Source organism: Panthera tigris, chromosome B1, assembly GCF_018350195.1.
Source record: "Panthera tigris isolate Pti1 chromosome B1, P.tigris_Pti1_mat1.1, whole genome shotgun sequence".
In the NCBI taxonomy this organism is placed as follows: Eukaryota; Metazoa; Chordata; class Mammalia; order Carnivora; family Felidae; genus Panthera; species Panthera tigris.
This window is the reverse complement of record NC_056663.1, coordinates 147,222,556-147,240,956: the sequence shown is the minus strand read 5'-3', so window position 1 is coordinate 147,240,956 and position 18,401 is coordinate 147,222,556. Positions and strand designations below refer to the sequence as shown.

Below are 18,401 nucleotides of genomic sequence, written 5' to 3'. Positions count from 1 at the left end.
AAATAAATTACTTGTAGTAAAATGAGGGACTTAGAATAGGGGTGAAAAGGAATAAAATGACCAAAAATGATTATAGAAGTACTATTTTGTTTTTATAGATTACAACCAATAATCCTGAATCTAATTTATTGTGAAACACTGGATTAGTTATAGCTAAAAATTATCTTTCTCCTTGGGAGTTGCAGTATGAATGTAGGGAAGATTTGTAGGAGTTTGGGGTATCAAACATAGTAGTTACCACCATTATTGCACTGGGATTTAACGTAGCCAGTACAATTTAGGGCTATTTGTAGACATTAAGATCACCTCAATGTTATTTTATTCAGTAATACAGTACAGGCAACTCTGTTGAAAGTTGTGCCTTAAATATTGAGGTTCTTCGTTTCTTTTCTATTCACAGTGGTAGCCGCTCCTCTAAAACATTTAAACCAAAGAAGAACATTCCAGAGGGTTCTCACCAGTATGAGCTCTTAAAGCACGCAGAAGCCACACTTGGTAGTGGTAATCTCCGGATGGCGGTCATGCTTCCTGAGGGGGAAGATCTAAATGAATGGGTTGCAGTGAACAGTAAGTAGCCTGTTTCTCAGTAAGCTCTAAATTAGGTTAGTAGCCTCATTATAGGTTAGTGTTGGAATGCTGTCTGTTCTAGGTTCTAGTTAGCAACTTAATGTCACAGGATAGTGATAACCTCAATCCACTTTAGCCTTTGTGTTATTTTATTTGTGAATATGGAGTTCTATGAAATTTTTGTCTCCTGTTATAATGTAGTACAAAGCACAGATTTACCATCTTCGGTGGAAAAAAATAATAATAACAGCAATTAATGTTTATGGAACACTAATTCTATGTCTTACCCTCTGTTATCCTTTCTACATGGATTATTTTTATTTCATCTTTATAGCATCATGATGTAGGTACTATTATTTCAGTTTAATATAGATAAGGAAGGTAAGACAGAAAGATTAGTAATTTGCCTAAGTTGTATAGTTATCAAATGATAGAACCTGGGCTCAAATATAGAGCTTTAGAGTTTTAGAGACTACATTTTTTTTTTTTAAGTTTTTCTTTTAATTCTAGTTAACATATAGTGTTATATTAGTTTCAGGTATACCATATGGTAATGCAACACTTCCATCCATCACCCGGTGCTCATCACAAGGAGAGACTACACTTTAATCACTATGCTAAATTGCCTCTCTCAGTAGTACACTCAGTTACTTATCTATGCCTTTTTTTTAAAAGGAAATTCAATAATGATCTTATGAAATTAGTAAAATATGTTTATCAGATACTCTTTTTTTGGAGTAGACCTTTTAAAAAATTTTAAAACCAGTGTAGTTAACCTACAGTGTTATATTAGTTTCAGGTGTAAACAATAGCGTGTTTTCACCAATTCTATACATTACTCAGTGTTCATCAGTATAAGTGTACTACTCTTTAACCCCCTTCACCTCTTTCACCATCTGCTCCCTGCCCCACCTCCCCTCTGGCAACTGCTAGTTTGTTCTCTACAGTTAAGAGTCTGTTTTTGGTTTGTCTCTTTTCTTTTTTCTTTCCCTTTCCTTTGCCTTTTCCCTTTGTCTTCCCTTTTTTGTTTAGTTTCTTAAATTCCACATAGGAGGGCACCAGGCTGGCTCAGTCAGTGGAGTGTGTGACTCTTTTTTTCGGGGTTGTGAGTTCAAGCCCCATGTTGCATATAGAGATTACTAAAAGAAAAAATAAATTAAAAATTCTACATATGAATGAAACCATATGGTATTTGTCTTTCTTTGGCTTATTTAGCTTAGCATTATATTCTCTGCATCCATTCATGTTGTTGCAGATGGCAAGATTTCATTCTTCTTTATGGCCGAGTAATATTCCATTCTCCCTCTCCCTCTCCCTCGCTCTCTCTCTCTCTACATGTATATATATATATATATATATATATATATGTACGTGTGTGTGTGTATACACACACACACACACACACACACACACACACACAAACACCATATCTTCTTTATCCACTCATCTATGGACGGACACTTGGGTTGCTTCCATATTTTGGCTATTGTAAATAATGTTGCAATAAACATAGAGGTGCATATATCTTTTTGAATTAGTGTTTTTGTATTCTTTGTGTAAATACCTAGTAGTGGAATTACTGCATCATGTGGTAATTTTGTTTTGAATTTTTTGAGGAACCTCCATACTATCTTCCACAGCGGCTAAACCAGTTTGCATTCCCACTAATAGTGTATGAGGGTTCCTTTTTCTCCATGTCCTCACCAACCTGCTGTTTCTTGTGTTGTTAATTTTAGCCATTCTGGCAGATGTGAGATGATATCTCATTGTAGTTTTCATTTGCATTTCCCTGATGGTAAGTGATGATGAACATTGTTTCATGTGTCTGTTGGCCATCTGTACATCTTCTTTGGAGAAACGTCTGTTCATGTCTTCTGCCCATTTTTTAATTGGATTATTTGTTTTTTGTGTGTTGAGTTTGTAGTTTTTTATGTATTTTGGATACTAACCCCATATTGGGTATGTAATTTGCAAATATTTCCCCCATTCTGTAGGTTGCCTTTTAGTTTTGTTGGCTGTTTCCTTTCCTGTGTAGAAGCTGTTTTTTTTAATGTAGTCTCTGCAGTTTATTTTTGCTTTTATCTCCCTTGCCCCAGGAGACATATTTAGAAAAATGTTGCTATGGCCAGTGACATTACTGCTTGTGCTCTCTTCTAGGATTTTTATGGTTTCAGGTCTCACATTTAGGTCTTTAATCCATTTTGAGTTTCTTTTGTGTATGATGAAAGAAAGTGGTCCAGTTCTATTTTCCCAGCACCATTTGTTGAAGAGGTTGTCCTTTCCCCATTGTATATTCTTGCCTCCTTTGTCATAGATTAATTGACCATATAAGTGTGGGTTTATTTCTGGGCTCTCTATTCTGTTGATCACATTGATGTATGTGTCTCTCTTGTGCCAGTACCATACTGTTTTGATCACTACAGCTTTGTAATATAATTTGAAGTTGGGAATTGTGATGCCTCCATCTTTGCTTTTCTTTTTCAAGGTTGCTTTGGCTATCTGGGGTCTTTTGTAGTTCCATACAAATTTTAGGATTATTTGTTCTAGTTTTGTGAAAAGTACTAAATAGAGATGGCATTAAATCTGTAGTTTGCTTTGGGTAGTATAGACATTTTAACGGTATTTGTTCTTCTAATACATGAGCATGAAATGTCTTTTTGTTTCTTTGTGTCATCTTCAATTTCTTTCATAAATGTTTTATAGTTTTCAGAGTACACATCTTTCACTTCTTTGGTTAGCTTTATTCCTCAATGTCTTATTATTTTTGGTGCAATTATAAATGGGATTTTAAAAGTATTTTATTAATTTCTATTTTTAATTTATTTTACTTTATTATTATTATTAATTATTATTATTATTATTATTATTATTATTATTTTTGAGAGAGAGAAAGAGACTGCAAGTGAGGGAGAGGCAGAGGGTGAGGGAGGGACAGAATGCCAAGCAGGCTCTATGCTTAGCAGTGGGGGGAGGGGGTGGGGAGCGCCCACCACGGGGCTTGATCTTACAACTGTGAGATCATGACTTGAGCCAAAATCAAGAGTGAGATGCTTAGCTGACTAAGCCACCCAGGTGCTCCTACATGGGATTGCTTTCTTAATATCACTTGGAGGAAAACATATTCATTCATAGTCAATATGAATGAATGTTGAAAAATCGAAATATTAGGATTATTACTGCACCAATATTATTATTACCAATAGGTAAATTTAATAAGATTGTTACTAGAGTCAATATAAAAATTATAAATAGCATCAAAAATATTGCAAACCCAGGAATAAGTCCAATGAAACATAGAAAACTGTTCCTTTATGATAAGTGCTTTTTGTGCTCTTCTTAAGAAATATCTTTGTGAGGGCACCTGGGTGGTTCAGTTGGTTAAGTGTCCGACTTTGGCTCAGGTCATGATCTCCAGGTTCGTGAGTTCAAGCTCTGTGTGGGGCTCTGTGCTGACAGCTCAGAAGACAGCCTGTTTCGGATTCTGTTCTCCCTCTTTCCCTGCCCCTCCCCTCCAAAAATAAATAAACATTAAAAAAAAGAAGAAATATTTGTGTAAGTAAATGGGGGGGAATGGGTGAAATAGGTGAAGCAGATTAAGAGTACACTTATTGTGATTAGCACTGACTAATGTGTAGAATTGTTGAATCATTATATTGTACACCTAAAACTAACATGCTTCTGTGCTTGCTGTTTCTTGTCTGTTTCTCGTCTCCATTCTGGTCTCCATTCTGTTCCCCATTCTGTTCCCCATTCTGTTCCATTGGTCTACTAAGACCGCACTATTTTATCCATTGTGCTTTACAAATTTTGATGTTCATCTTGTTCTTCCTTAAGAATGTGTTGGATATTCATAGCTCTTTGCATTTTCAAATACATTTTAACTTTTTTGATGGCTATGGACCGGCATCCCACTATCATTTAAATTTGCAATTCCATGATCGCCACTCTCTTTTCATGTGCTTTTTGACCATCTGGAAGCTTCTTTTGTTAACGGCTGGGGTTCAAAATTGTCTCACATTTTTCTATTGGGTTGTTTTCTTTTTGATTCATAGGAGTTCTTTATATATTCTGAATACAAGATTTTTGTTGGTTATATGTGTTGCAAAGAATTTCTCCCACTCTCTGCTTTGATATTTTATCTGCTTAAGGGAGCCACTTAACAAACAGAAACCCCTAATTTCAGTGTAACCAAGTGTTGTGATTTCTTTGTATGCTTTTCACCTGTTCTTTGTGGAGAAAAGAACACTGATAAATCTAGGATTCTGCTTGAGTAAAATTAAAATTTAATTTTTTACTTATAACTGGTATTTGCTTTGCAGCTGTGGATTTCTTCAATCAGATTAATATGCTTTATGGAACAATCACAGATTTCTGTACAGAGGAAAGTTGTCCGGTGATGTCAGCTGGCCCAAAGTAAGACATGGTTCATAATCACTTCTCATTTTTACTTAAAAGTTCTTAGATAGAAAGAAAGCTTCTGAACATATAATTTCTTTGTGTAGCATCTCCTTCACCAATGTAGCACAATTCACCAATGACGGATACATTAAGTCCAGATTTCTTAGCCTGAGTTTTCTGGCTCTCCCTGTATAATCCTCCTTCCAACCTTTTCTCTGTTTGCTTATGAATCTTCTCTGGTCTATCCAAACTAGATTACTGGCAATGCCTTACCGTTCCTTCCATTGCATACACTCTGAAAACTTGCTTACTCCATTATTCTCTTGGATATTTTTCTTCTCTTCCCATCTCCCTCTCATCATCTGGCGATATTTTTAAAAAATCCTACCCATCTGCAAGGCTCACATCAATTGCTTCTAAACCTTTTGATTTTTTCAGACTAGATCTGATCTATTTAACCTTTTTGTCTTTGTGATTATATTTCTTTCTTGCACTGTTTATACATGTCTTATTTAACCTATTAGATTCCTTCTTTGTTTAAATACTTTTTGGTGCAAGAACAGTGCTTGCCACTTGGTTAGCACTTGATAAATGTTTGCTTGGATGGATAGATTCTTGAAACTGGCCTTTATTACTACTATGGCTGATGATAACAATGGCTGCTACCATTTATTTAGTGCTACCTAAAATGTCAAGCCTTTCATGCATTTTATCTTTTACTTCATACAACCCTATGAGGTAAGAAAAGAAATGGAGTCTGAGAAAGGTTAAGTAAGATGTTCAAGGTCCTATTATCTAGAAGCAGGCAGAACCAGATTTAAAATACAGGTCTCTTTGAGTCTAGTGCCTGTACTCTTTTTTTTTTTTTTTAATTTTTTTTTTTTTAACATTTTATTTATTTTTGGGAGATAGAGAGAGGGACAGAGCATGAGCAGGGGAGGTGCAGAATCCGAAGCAGGATCCAGGCTGTCAGCACAGAACCTGACGTGGGGCTTGAACTCATGAACTGTGAGATCATGACTGAAGCCAAAGTCAGACGCTTAATGGGCTGAGCCACCCAGCCACCCCTAGTGCCTGTACTCTCAATTGCTACATTGTGTCATTTTATAACTTTAAGAAAGATTAATTGGTACTTATGAGACATAAAGAGAGAAGTTTTATTTTTAATGCTGACTTTTTGTGAAGTATATGCTTCACACCAAAAACAAAACAACATTGCCCAAACTTACTAGTGCTTAGGGTATTATCATTTTAAGTAGCGACCTTAGATTGCTCATCACTTATTTTAGAATATTTTTGGTAACTTTTATTTTATGTATTTATTTTTATAAATTTTTCTCATGTTTGTTTATTTTTGAGAGGGAGAGAGAGAGACCGAGACAGAGCACAAGCAGGGGAGGAACAGACAGAGAGGGAGAGCATCTGAAGCAGACTTTGTGCTAACAGCGCTGAGCCTTATGCAGGGCTCAATCCCACCAACCCTGAGATCATGACCTGAGCCCAAATCAAGAGTCTGACACTTAACTGACTGAGCCACCCAGGCACCCCTAATTTTGGTAACTTTTAAACTACAGTGTCAGATTACTTACTACCCAAGAGATTCAGTTTTAGTACTTCATAGTCATACTTGTATTTTTTGACCAAATTCACATACTGAGCAGAGTATTACTTGGAGTTGTCTACCCTTATTCTTCAAATTAATTTCAAATGAGCTTAGCTATTTCCCCGAATCTTTTAAAGAAAAACTGACAGTTTGCCATCATCAAAGATGTTCAAAAGAATATGATTTAAGTATCTCTTAAGGTAATTTTTTTTGAAAAGAACTTATTTTCAGACTGTTTCAAACCTTGAAACTTCAATAATTTTAAGTGTACAGAAAAGGTGCCAGAACACAAGGAACTCCCATATCTTTTTTTTTTTTTTAATTATTAATGTTTATTTTTGAGAGAGAGAGAGAGAGAGAGAGACAGTGCACACGCGGGGGAGGGTCAGAGAGACACAGAGACATAATCTGAAGCAGGCTCCAGGCTCTGAGCTGTCAGCAGAGCCCGACGTGGGGATTGAACTCATGAACCGTGAGATCATGACCTGAGCCAAAGTTGGATGCTTAACCGACTGAGCCACCCAGAGGCCCTTCCATATCTTTTTCACACAGATTCCCTAATTATTAACATTTTACTGCATTTGTTTCATCACCTACTCTGTATATGTACTCATTAACAATTTTTTCTGAACCTTTTGAGCAAGTTATAGACATTAATGCATCTTTACCCCTTCATATTCAACTGTGTATTTTCCAAAAACAAAGTTAGTCTTCTGTATAACCAGCATACAAACCCTCCACATCCCTTCCTCCAGTCCATAGACACTATTCACATTTCATTACTGCTCAGTTTTCCCTTTCTGGTCCAAGATTCTACCTAGGAATATGTATGGCATTTATTTGACTTATCTTTTCAGGTACCTTCAATTTGGAACAGTTCCTCAGTCTTTTCCAGTATTTCTTTTCTTTATACAGAAAAGACTTAACATAGCAGGCCTGACTGTTACCCCTCGAAAGGCCTATTTACACAATTGATCCTTGGGTAGCATCTGAGAACCTGGGATTTTGAAAGGGTTCTCACCTCCCTATTTGTTAAAACAGGTTCACTGTGCCTAGACTGTACAAACAGTATAGCTTATGCTTTCCTTCTGGGAGTTTAGAATTTTAATATGTGCCATGCAGAGGGTGCATCTTGACCATTTCTCAATAAAAAATCTGGACAGTGAGTCACTAATGAGCTTACCTGGTAGATCGTATTTAACGTGTGTTATCATAGCTCAGTCTTGGGGGAATTAAGTGTGGCCCTTGTGAGTCCACTGGGAAAAGACTCTTGGAAACTTGTGCCTGGTTTCTTCTGGACTTTGCCCTATTTGCTTTTTCTTTTTGTTGATTTTGGTTTGTGTTCTTTCACTGTAATAGATCATAGCTGTGAGTACAACTGTGTGCTGAGTTCTGTAAGTCCTCTTAGCAAATCGTCAAACATGGGGGTGGTCTTGGGGACCCCTGATACAGTCTGTCTGATGTTTCCTTGTGACCACATTTAGGCTTTGCTATCTTGGCAGGACATCATAGAAATGATAAATTTCTTCTCAGTGGATCATATCAGAGGGCACACACAATATCAACTGTCCCATCACTGGTGATATTAACCCTGATTACTTTATCATCTGAGTGTTTGCAAGGTTTCTTTACCTCAAATTTGTCATTTCCCCCTCTGAAATTGATCAGTATTTTATTGTGAGGTTTTCTGATATTATACCAATATCTTTGTTCCTGTGAACTAGGGAGAATTACTACCACTTAGAATACTGGTCTGATCACTTTTCCTGCAGAAACCTTATCTAAGTAAGCTGGTTAGGAGGAATGTATCTAATTTTTCAAAAGTAACAGGCACAGGATCTCTGTAAAGATACTGGAAAAACAAAAAATGATCTTCCTTGTCTCCTTTCCATTCATCCATCCTTCTTCCCTCCCCTCCTTCTGCCTTTCTTTCCACCTGCCATCCCTCCCTCCCTTCCCTTTTTTTTTTTTTTGAGAGTCTTATGCCCATTTTTAGTGCTGAGAAGATGCATTTGTCGTCATGCTTTGCCATCTTTACTAGAAGATGCTTGGGATTGTACCAAGGAGAGGCATTTGTTAGTAGCTTAGTACTGGCCCCTTGTAAAGTGGTATTGAGTGATGGCTCAGAGGATTTTGTCAGTTATTATTATTAACCAAGAAATGATGAGTATTTTGTAGTTTGCAGTTGATAAGTTTATACCATGATGATGGAAATAAATTTCAAAGAGAATGGTCTGTCAGAGGTGGAATAAAAAAATCAATGTGGGCAAAATAGAATTACAGGATGAAGTCATTCTTAAGTATAGACATGACAAAAGAATAAGAATGGATCGAGGAATCATAGTTATAAACTGTAGAAGTGTAAGCAATATATAGTTTTATTTTTCAAAAAGCTTTAGGATATTGAAAATAAGTGTGTTTAAAAACTTCAGAATATTGAAAATGATTTTTAGGTCAACTGTGTCCATTTTTTATTTTTGCATTTAAAAATGAATGTGGAACACCTGATCACTAATAAAATGAAAAATATGATTGCAAGGAAAGGCAAAAATGTTAAGGTTTCTTAACATGTGGGAGAAAACATGGATGAGTCCTGTCTTTAAGTGAAGAGTAATGATGCTAAAAATTATGTGGTTCATGATCTATGTCTCCTAAGAGGATCAAACAAGAATAGTCTTAAGTGTCCCTCGGGACTTTAGTTTCATATTAGGAAGAATCTCTGGACTATGAAAGTGATTAAGCAGTGGAACAGGATGCCAAAAGTTGGAGAATCTCCTCTTGAAGACCTTCAAAGTAGACTTGATAATCTACCCTGTTGCCCAGGGTTGGCAGTAAGGTATGCTGTTAGAATATTTATTCAGGTGTATTGTGTTTAGGTTTATTGTTCAGGTATAAGTAGCTATAATTAAATAGATTCCTTATTTATCCTATCTCAAGATAATTTTTATTATTTAAAATATTATGTAGTATTTCCCATTATATTTTATTTCACCTCCTTCGTTAGACTCACTGACCTGTCATTTTGTTAGTCTAAATTGGAACAGGGTTAGAAAAACAAAACTGATTCAAAGAAAGAAGCTAAATGGTAGCCAGGTAATCTTTTGGAAACTAAAAAAACGAAATGATAGTTCAGTTTGGAGATTTTTATGCTTTGGAGTTGCAGCTGTGTGTTTATTCCTTATCTTAAAAATCAGGTTGTGGTTGCATGTGGGTATGCGTTTGTGTATAACTCCATTACCAGTCTTGCCATACTGTCTTTACTTACTCATTTATGAGCCTATCTCCTCTACTAGTCTATTTTCCATAACAGTATGGAAAGTGTCTTTCATTTTAGTGTCCCTTGGTCAAGAACAGTATTCCTTGATACAGTATTTCTCACATGGTCGGTGTACATTAAGTGTTGATTATACCAAACGATAGTGTTCTGTTAATACCCAAATCCTATAGGCATCTTTATTTGAGTTGCCATTTTTCTTTAAAGGCAAATTTGGCTTTTCAGCCAAAGGTACTCAAATACTGAATCATTCTCTTCTTCATGCATCTTCCTTGCCGTTCTCTATCCTTAACCCCAGATTTAAAACTACAAGTAAAAATAATTGTACTGCATAAGAAATGTTTTTCAAAGAAAAAAAAACCATAAAGATTAAAGATGGTTATCACAGAAGTGGAGACGTGGAAAGTTAGCTAGGTTTTCTACCATGGCAATGTATGATTCTAAAATACAAATGCTGTGTATAAAGAAAAACTTAGAAAAGTTGAGATTGATGGATCAGCTTAGTTTGGATCATGCTAAATCCAAAATAGTCCAGTCAGTAGCAGTTTAAAAACTCTAAATTTAAATGCCAAATGCAAAAGATCTTTATTTGGAGGAGCAGATTGTTTAAAACATGTCCTGTATACATTCATGATATACATACATTTAACAATATAAAAATATATGCTTTTTGTATAGGTATACTCTGCTATTCTGTGTGCCTGTTATCTTTCCAATACAGATATGAGTATCACTGGGCAGATGGAACAAACATAAAGAAGCCTATTAAGTGCTCTGCGCCAAAGTATATTGATTACCTGATGACTTGGGTTCAGGACCAGTTGGATGATGAGACATTATTTCCATCAAAAATTGGTATGATTGTTTTGTATAATTGGGATCCATTATGCTTTATATAATTTTATATGTTTTTGGAACTTTCTGGCTCTCTTCCAGGAACCATACTAGCCTATCATATCTATCACAATATTTCTAATCTTACACATTTAAGTGCCTTATCTTTTCCAAACCAAGTTTATCATGAACATTAAGTTAAACCTCCCTGTAATTTTAAACAGTGAGAATATCCGTATATCTTGGATAGTAACAAAATTTGGCCTGTGTTATAGAAAAGAGACTGGATACTGAGTAGGCAGCCAATATCATCTGCCATAGTCATATCCATTTCTTGTTTAGGGAAGAGTTTATGTAACTTATATTCAGTTTTACAGTGTATTTTCAGCAAAGAGGGTGTTTGAATTTATGACCACAGTGTGAATCTTACAGACTATGAAATCAAGCTAGGTGAGAAGAAAACCAGAAGATTTTGAGGGGTTGGCCTGTTAGCAACTTGAATGACATTTGCTTTTTTTTTATTTGCTCTTAAGGGCTGACCTTTCAAGTGGAAATTGTTCATAGCCAGCTAGTTCATATGATTTTACCCTCTCAAACTTCTTACAACTTGTGTTTTCTGAAAAAATTAAGGATTTGTTCTATCAACGGACAGCTTTTTGACTACATTTTATATTTTTATTTATTTATTAAAGTTCATTCATTTATTATTTCTGAGAGAGAGGGAGGGAGGGAGGGAGGAGGCACACAAGTAGGGGAGGGTAAAGAGAGAGGAAGACACAAAATCCAAAGTAGGCTCCAGGCTGTGAGCTGTCAGCACACAGCGGGACTCAAACCCCAGAACTGCGAGATTGTGACCTGAGCGGAAGCTGGACGCTCAACCGACTAAGCCACCCATGAGCCCCTATATTTTGTGCTTTCAGAGTTTGTGGTGGAGGAGACCACAATGTAAATAGTTGCTGTTATTATGGATTGTTTTAAACACATTTATTGAATGTTTAAACTACCTTGGAGCCTTTGTAATAAAAGGTCTATTTTTCAGGACTCCCTTACATACATCATAATCATTTTTGTTAAGTGCCTTCACCTTATCTTTTATCTCCCATAATATATTTTGTAACTTTTTATTTTGACTCAATTTCAGACTTTTAGAAAATTTGCAGTTGTGCAAAGAACAGGATCCTGTATATCGTTCTTCAGATTTTTTTTTCTTCTTCTAGATTTTTTAGTTGTCAACTTCTTACCATATTTGTGTGTGCACTTTCTCTCTCCCTCCCTCCCACCCTCCCTCTCCTCCCCTCTTTTCCCTGTCTCTTCCCCCTAACTACATATTTTGTTTTTCCTGAACTGTTTGAGAGTAAGTTATGTGTATGATGCCTCTTTATCCAAATGTACTTCAGTGTGCATTTCCTTAGAAAATCACAGTATAACTATCAAAGTCAGGAATTTAACAATGATGCAATACTGTTGTTTAACTTACAGGTCTTTTTCAGATTTTTCACATTTCCCCAATAATACCCTTTATAGCAAAAGAAAATCTTTGACATTTGCTTTCATTCACTTGTCATGTTTCTGTAGCTTTCTTTAATATGGACTATGTGTACTTCAGTCTTTTTGGTCCTTCGTGACATTGATGTTTTCGAAGAGGATAAGCATACTATTTTATAGTGTCCCTTCATTTTGGTTTGTCTTATGTTTCCTTGTGACCTATAATATTTTTAAGTGAGTGTAATGTGATGACACTGAATCCAGGAGTTTTAATATTTGCCTTATGTTTTGCCAAACTGGATCATTTTGCCAGTGTAACAAAGGACATGAAATTTTGTATTTTCCTAGTTTTGTATTTGTTTAGTGCTGTAAAAGTGCTCTAATTCATAAAACAATAAGCCTCATTGAGAGGGACTATAGCTGATTTCAGAATAAATGCACGTGGGTGGCTCAGTTGTTTAAGCATCCAACTTTGGCTCAGGTCATGATCTCGTAGTTTGTGAGTTCGAGCCCCATGTCAGGCTCTGTGCTGACAGCTCAGAGCCTGAAACCTGCTTTGGATTCTGTGTCTCCCTCTCTCTCTGTCCCTACCTGACTTGTTCTCTGTCTCTCTCTGTCTCTGTCTCTGTCTGTCTCAAAAATAAACAAACATTAAAAATAAATAAATAAATGTAGACCTGGAGTAGTAATGAAATAATTTCCATAGAAAAAATATAAAAAAGTGTTGCAAGCATTTTATTTATTTTTTTAAAAAATTTTTTTAAGTTTATTTATTATTCTTGAGAGAGAGAGACAGAGCATGATCAGGGGAGGGCCAGAGAGAGGAGGAGACACAGAATCTGAAGCAGGCTCTAGGCTCTGAGCTGTCAGCACAGAGCCCGACGTGGGGCTCGAGCTCACAAACCGTGAGATCATGACCTGAGCTGAAGCCGGACACTTAACTGACTGAGCCACCCAGGCGCCCCAACAAGCATTTTAAGTAAAACTGAACATGGTTAATACATTGTATTCAGCACATATTTGTATTGAGACTTGATGTTAAGAAATCTGAGGATATAAGTGTGAGTTTTAGCTTCATTACCATCTTAGGCATAAATTTATTTCCTTTTAGTAAAGTGGTAAGCACACAAGAAGCATTAAGGGGTGATGCTGAAGTCTAGTTCTTATTCCATGGAAATTTTAAAGTTTAATTTCATTCGTGATATGTTGAGAACTTCTGAAAAGTACAGTGGGTATTATTAAGTAGTAATTCACAAATATTTCTTTAAAGGGTTGTCTTGTTAATTTATGTTGCCATTTGTTGACAAACTCATATTGCTTTGTTCTTGTCTCTTGTTGTTAATAAGGGGGTTGTTTATCTATTTATTAGGTGTCCCATTCCCGAAGAATTTCATGTCTGTGGCAAAAACTATACTCAAACGCCTCTTTAGGGTTTATGCTCACATTTATCATCAGCATTTCGATCCTGTAATCCAACTTCAGGAGGAAGCACATCTCAATACTTCTTTCAAGCACTTTATTTTTTTTGTCCAGGTAAGTTGGAAACCTTTCGAGTTCTGATTTTCTTTTCTTTCTTCCTTTTTTTTAAATGTTTATTTATTTTAGAGTGAGAGAGTGTGAGTGGGGGAGGGGCAGAGAGCGAGGGAGACACAGAATCCAAAGCAGGCTCCAGGCTCTGAGCTGTCAGCACAGAGCATGACTTGGGGCTTGAACTCACAAACTGTCAGATCATGACCTGAGCTGAAGTTGGACAGATAACCAACTGAGCCACCCAGGCACCCCAGGAAGCTTTTTTTGCTCAGTAAAACGCATTATGTGTAGAATTCAAAGGTGAATACTGCATCCATACTAAAGGTATCCTTTAGGATAAAATTTGCCATATCTCTCTAGTCTTTATGCTCTTCTCTACTTGCCATGATGATAAGGCCTTTTGTTTATAAATTCCACTCATCTCCAGGTTGGTGGCATGCAAGTCTAAAATGGATCTCAGAGGTCTTGCCTTGACATTGCTTCAGTTAACAGGCCATAATGGAGCGGCTGAATTAGGAACCTGGCTAATTGGCAGGCCTCCAGATGAACTTGGCCCCTTTACCATTTTAGCATTCCTCCTGATCCTCTTAACCCTCAATTCTCAATTCCTGTCTACCTTGGATCTTTTTCTTTTTCTTTTTTTTTCCTTTCTTTCTTTTCTTTTTTTTTTTTTTTTAAGCATATTCTGGCCTGGAAATGGGCTTTGTATATAACACCTTTTTCCTCCTCCTTTTTAAAATCACATGCTGAATAATTTTTAAGTTAGGTACTGTTCATTATATCCAAAAGAGGAAAAAATTGCCCCAAAGAGTATTGCTATTCCAGAGGTCCATTGGTCTTTTCTCTGACTCTGGTTGACCTCCTCCTTCTCACTTTAGTTCTCAGGGGTGTAGACTAAGAGGAGTCCGATATTCTCATCCTGCTATAATAACTAGACAGCAAATAGGCAGGACTGAAAAAGAGGTGGAAATGGTTAAGCTGATGAGCTTCTTTTTGGTTGAGGTTGAGAGGGTAGATGGTAGGCAGAAGTCCAAGTCTTAAATCTCTGTTAGTTTTGTTTATCTGTGGGCATATACTCACAAATGCCCTCCCCTCACCCCATCTCTACTAAAGAAAAATGTGTCTATTTTCCCTCTCTACATACCCCCACACTAAAAGCACACATTTCATGTCTCAATTTCACCTATATAAACACATTTTAGATTATAACTTGCCAAAACTGTTGCTCAGAGGAATTACTTTACCATGGTATCCTATCTACAGACACCTATAGAAAAAAAGAAAATCTTATCCCAAAGTTTGCTTCTGTGCTTTGGTTTAGACAGAAGAGGATTGCTAATGTTCAGGTTTTAGTGATTTAGGAGAGGATATTCTCCCTCCAGAAGGGTTACTTTTATCCTACTGTATGATCTTATCTGAAAATGCAATGTTATGTCTCAGCTCCTAGCAAATATTGATACCTAGCATTAAGCACATCTGAGCTTATTGAAATGTATTTCAAGACACTGTGACCTTCTTAAAGGTAGTTCCATTAGTATACAGTCACCCCTTGTTGGTGTAAGAGGGACCTCTGCCCTAGACCTCACTGTTTAGAGAATCCTGTTCTGGTCATTCTCCAGCTGTATTCTCACAGAGTAAGGGACCCACAGGGCAAAGAACATACCTCCCAGATCCCTCTGGTTTGTGCTCTGGTACCTGATCTCAATTTTCTTTCCACATGGTCCCAGTTATATTTCCAAGTTCTGCATGGATCTTTTCCTTGGGTCCATTCTTTCAAGGGATGATCATATCTCTGATACGTGTACCTCTAGATCTTAGGGGTAGCGAGATGGCAGCAGTTTGTGAAGGTGTGTGACCATTGCCTACATAAACCAGCCAGGGTGTCCACACTCCTGCAAGTGAGGCTCCTTAAAGTTCCAGGTAGAGCTGGGGGTTGGAAGATCAGGGAGGTTTGCTGAGGGTCAGGGATAGGCTCTCTTCATGTTACTCCTTTCCAGTGCAGAATCCTGAGCAATCTTGAGAATTCTAAATTCGAATCTGCTTTCCTGGTCACTTTGAAGGTATATTTGTTAAGGTAGGAGGATAGAACATGTTTTATTTAACAATGTTTTAGCTTAATGTAAAATTTAATAGTCATATGCTATATATCCATTTGTGTTCTTAGTCCAGATCCCACAAATCTTAGGGGTAGGCTTGCTCTTAAATGCTTCTAATTCTTTCCCCCAGTACTTACTATAATGGTTGACATGATCATCTCAATAAGTGAATGAAATTGGGAGCTCAGAATGCCCTACCATGGCAGAATATGAGATTAGAAGTATAGACAGCCTATATTTATTTAGCCTTACGGTGTTATAGTTGTGGGGAAATCTATTCAACATTGAAGCTCACAACGACAGGAGTGGAATTCATAAAGAAGCAAAAATTAAATCCAGGCTTTCTAATTTGTTTGTTATAGGATTTTGTTTATCATTTGTGGACTCCGTGTTGCTTATGTTACTCTCATGCTACATCTCATGATAGCTTGCTGATGTTTAAGTCTTTTACTCTTCATGTTCATGTAATGTTGAAATTTGCCTGAGATGCTAGAGTTTTTGGTCCCCACTTGTTTGACGATATCTAAATGGTTATTCCCTTTTAACAGGAAGCAGCACTCTCATTTATTGAGTATTCACTTTATGCCAGGAATTACATGAAGTGGTTAGCACACAGTATCACATTTAGTCCCTACAGTAATTTTACAAGGTAGGGGGATTTACCCTAGTATTACTACAGATGTGTACAATATCAGAAGTGCGTAAGTGATTTGCCTAAGTCAAGACACAGAGTGGGGGAATAGGAATACATTTTTTTGAAAAAATGATAAGACCCTTATTTACTTTGAAAGCTAATGTCCAACAAATGTTAATGGAAATCTGCTTTGGGATGAAATATAAATAATACATTATTACTATTTTTTCCTGCCTTTATTGTGTGTAGGAATTCAACCTTATTGATAGAAGAGAACTTGCACCACTCCAAGAACTGATTGAAAAACTCACCTCAAAGGACAGATAAAAGGACGCAGAGCTGTGCAAATTGTTCCTCAAATGAAGTGTGTGGAGTTTATTTGGATTTGGTTGTGTTTTATTTTTATCTCGGTCGTTTTTGTCATAGGTTTAGGGGGCTTGTTTGGGTTTCTTTTTCTTTATTCTGAGTAAGTGAAACCATATTCAATTGCTAGAGGAAGCCAAGAACCATTCTCTGTAAATTTGATAGGGGGTAAGTTTTGTCTTAGTGGCATATGGTGGTTTTTTTTTGTTTGTTTTTTTTACTTGGTTTGCTTACTTGCAGAATTTTTGATAATACTGTGTGCTGAAAGAAAACGCTTGCTGATTGGACTGATGACAGTTGGGGGTTCTGTGTTGTGTAAATTGTGGCCAATTTCTGAAGTCCCCAAAAGACTTATGTTTTTAAGTGCCTTGGTAGGCTCACTTCTGAGGTGCAAAGCACAGACATAGAACTGAACAGGGCTTGAACAATATTAGGATTACTACCCAGGGCACTTACTGATGCATGTTTTAAAATGTCTATGATAAAAGCCATAGTTTACCAAAATTGGTGATCTCCAGCTTTTACTACATTAAAGAAACACAATTTGTAAAGGTGTGCATGTAGAACGTACAAAATTAGTATTTATTAATTATTTTTGATATTGATGGTAATTCTGTTCAACAAATGTTTAAAGTTCTACAAGCAGGTCTTTCTTCCATCTCTTGATATCTGTGATATTGAAACTAAAGGATGTTGAAGTGTAATACCTATTGCATTTTAGCTTCTTTCTACATGTTAACTGCACTCTAGGTGTAAAAATTCAGGTTTTATATAGGTTTGCCATCTTCAGAGGTGATGCTGAACTGTGAGGTTTCTTAGCAATTGCCAAATGAGCCATAAGTCTAGAGAATTCCCTTCTACTTTGAAGAGGAGGGGATGGATAAGAGTGTGTGTTTGGTTGGGAGGGTTTGTTTATATGGGGAGCTATAGATGGAATTGTATGATGAGTCAAGTTCAGAAAGTCTTGTCTTAAAATCCTTGAGTAGAGTGGCATGAAGTTTTTAACCAATTTCTTGTAAACAAAGTCTTAGAGACTTCCTTTTAGGAATCAACTTCCATGAGAAGTTAAACATAAATTATTAATTTTAGGTGTAGACATTAAACATGGAATTTAAGGACTGTTTGGGGGAAATAGATCACTCTCCAGCATTTCCATTCAGTGAATGGAGCTGGTGTTTGCCTGTCATTTTAAAATGATACAGTACCCTTCTCTGCTTATGATAGGCCCAATTTGAAGCATTCTGACTTCTGATTTTTCTACTGTGAAAGGAAATCTTTTTCTTTGCAGTGATATCAAACAATGTAAGTGCTAATTTAGTAGTTATTAACTTTTACATTTTATTTGTCATGGCTTTCTAGTGAATTATTCCCATAAGTAAAAAGTTCAGAAAGTTAATTTTTAAAATAATTTTAACATTTTTCACTTCAATTTTAGTCTTGAGAAGTATCTTTTTCAGACTTCCTTTTGATTTTGTCATTTCTGGTAAGATCTGTTTCCTTCAGTTACAAATATGTATTCTTCCTTTAGTGTGAAATATATACCTTTTTCCTTGTGGAATAGAAATCTTGCTTTGAAATTATATAGACTAAAAATGGTCAGTAAGCGAGAATCTAAAA

The 18,401-nt window shown here is 36.3% G+C and overlaps 1 protein-coding gene across 4 annotated transcripts in view; it reads left to right on the top strand.

Annotated features, from left to right (window-relative positions):
• MOB1B (MOB kinase activator 1B) overlaps positions 1 to 18,154 on the top strand; it is a 49,185-nt gene extending 31,031 nt beyond the window's left edge. For 3 of the 4 annotated variants that reach the window (XM_042984407.1, XM_042984406.1, XM_042984404.1), the window contains exons 2-6: positions 401 to 567; positions 4,887 to 4,980; positions 10,564 to 10,697; positions 13,531 to 13,694; positions 16,671 to 16,805. In XM_042984407.1, coding sequence (XP_042840341.1) covers positions 401 to 567; positions 4,887 to 4,980; positions 10,564 to 10,697; positions 13,531 to 13,694; positions 16,671 to 16,748 — 637 coding nt within the window. In that variant the 3' untranslated portion in view covers positions 16,749 to 16,805. Of the gene's footprint in view, positions 1 to 400; positions 568 to 4,886; positions 4,981 to 10,563; positions 10,698 to 13,530; positions 13,695 to 16,670; positions 16,806 to 18,008 lie in introns of those variants that run through there. The other variant, XM_042984405.1, reaches the window with a different exon arrangement.
• Positions 18,155 to 18,401: the final 247 nt, after the last annotated feature.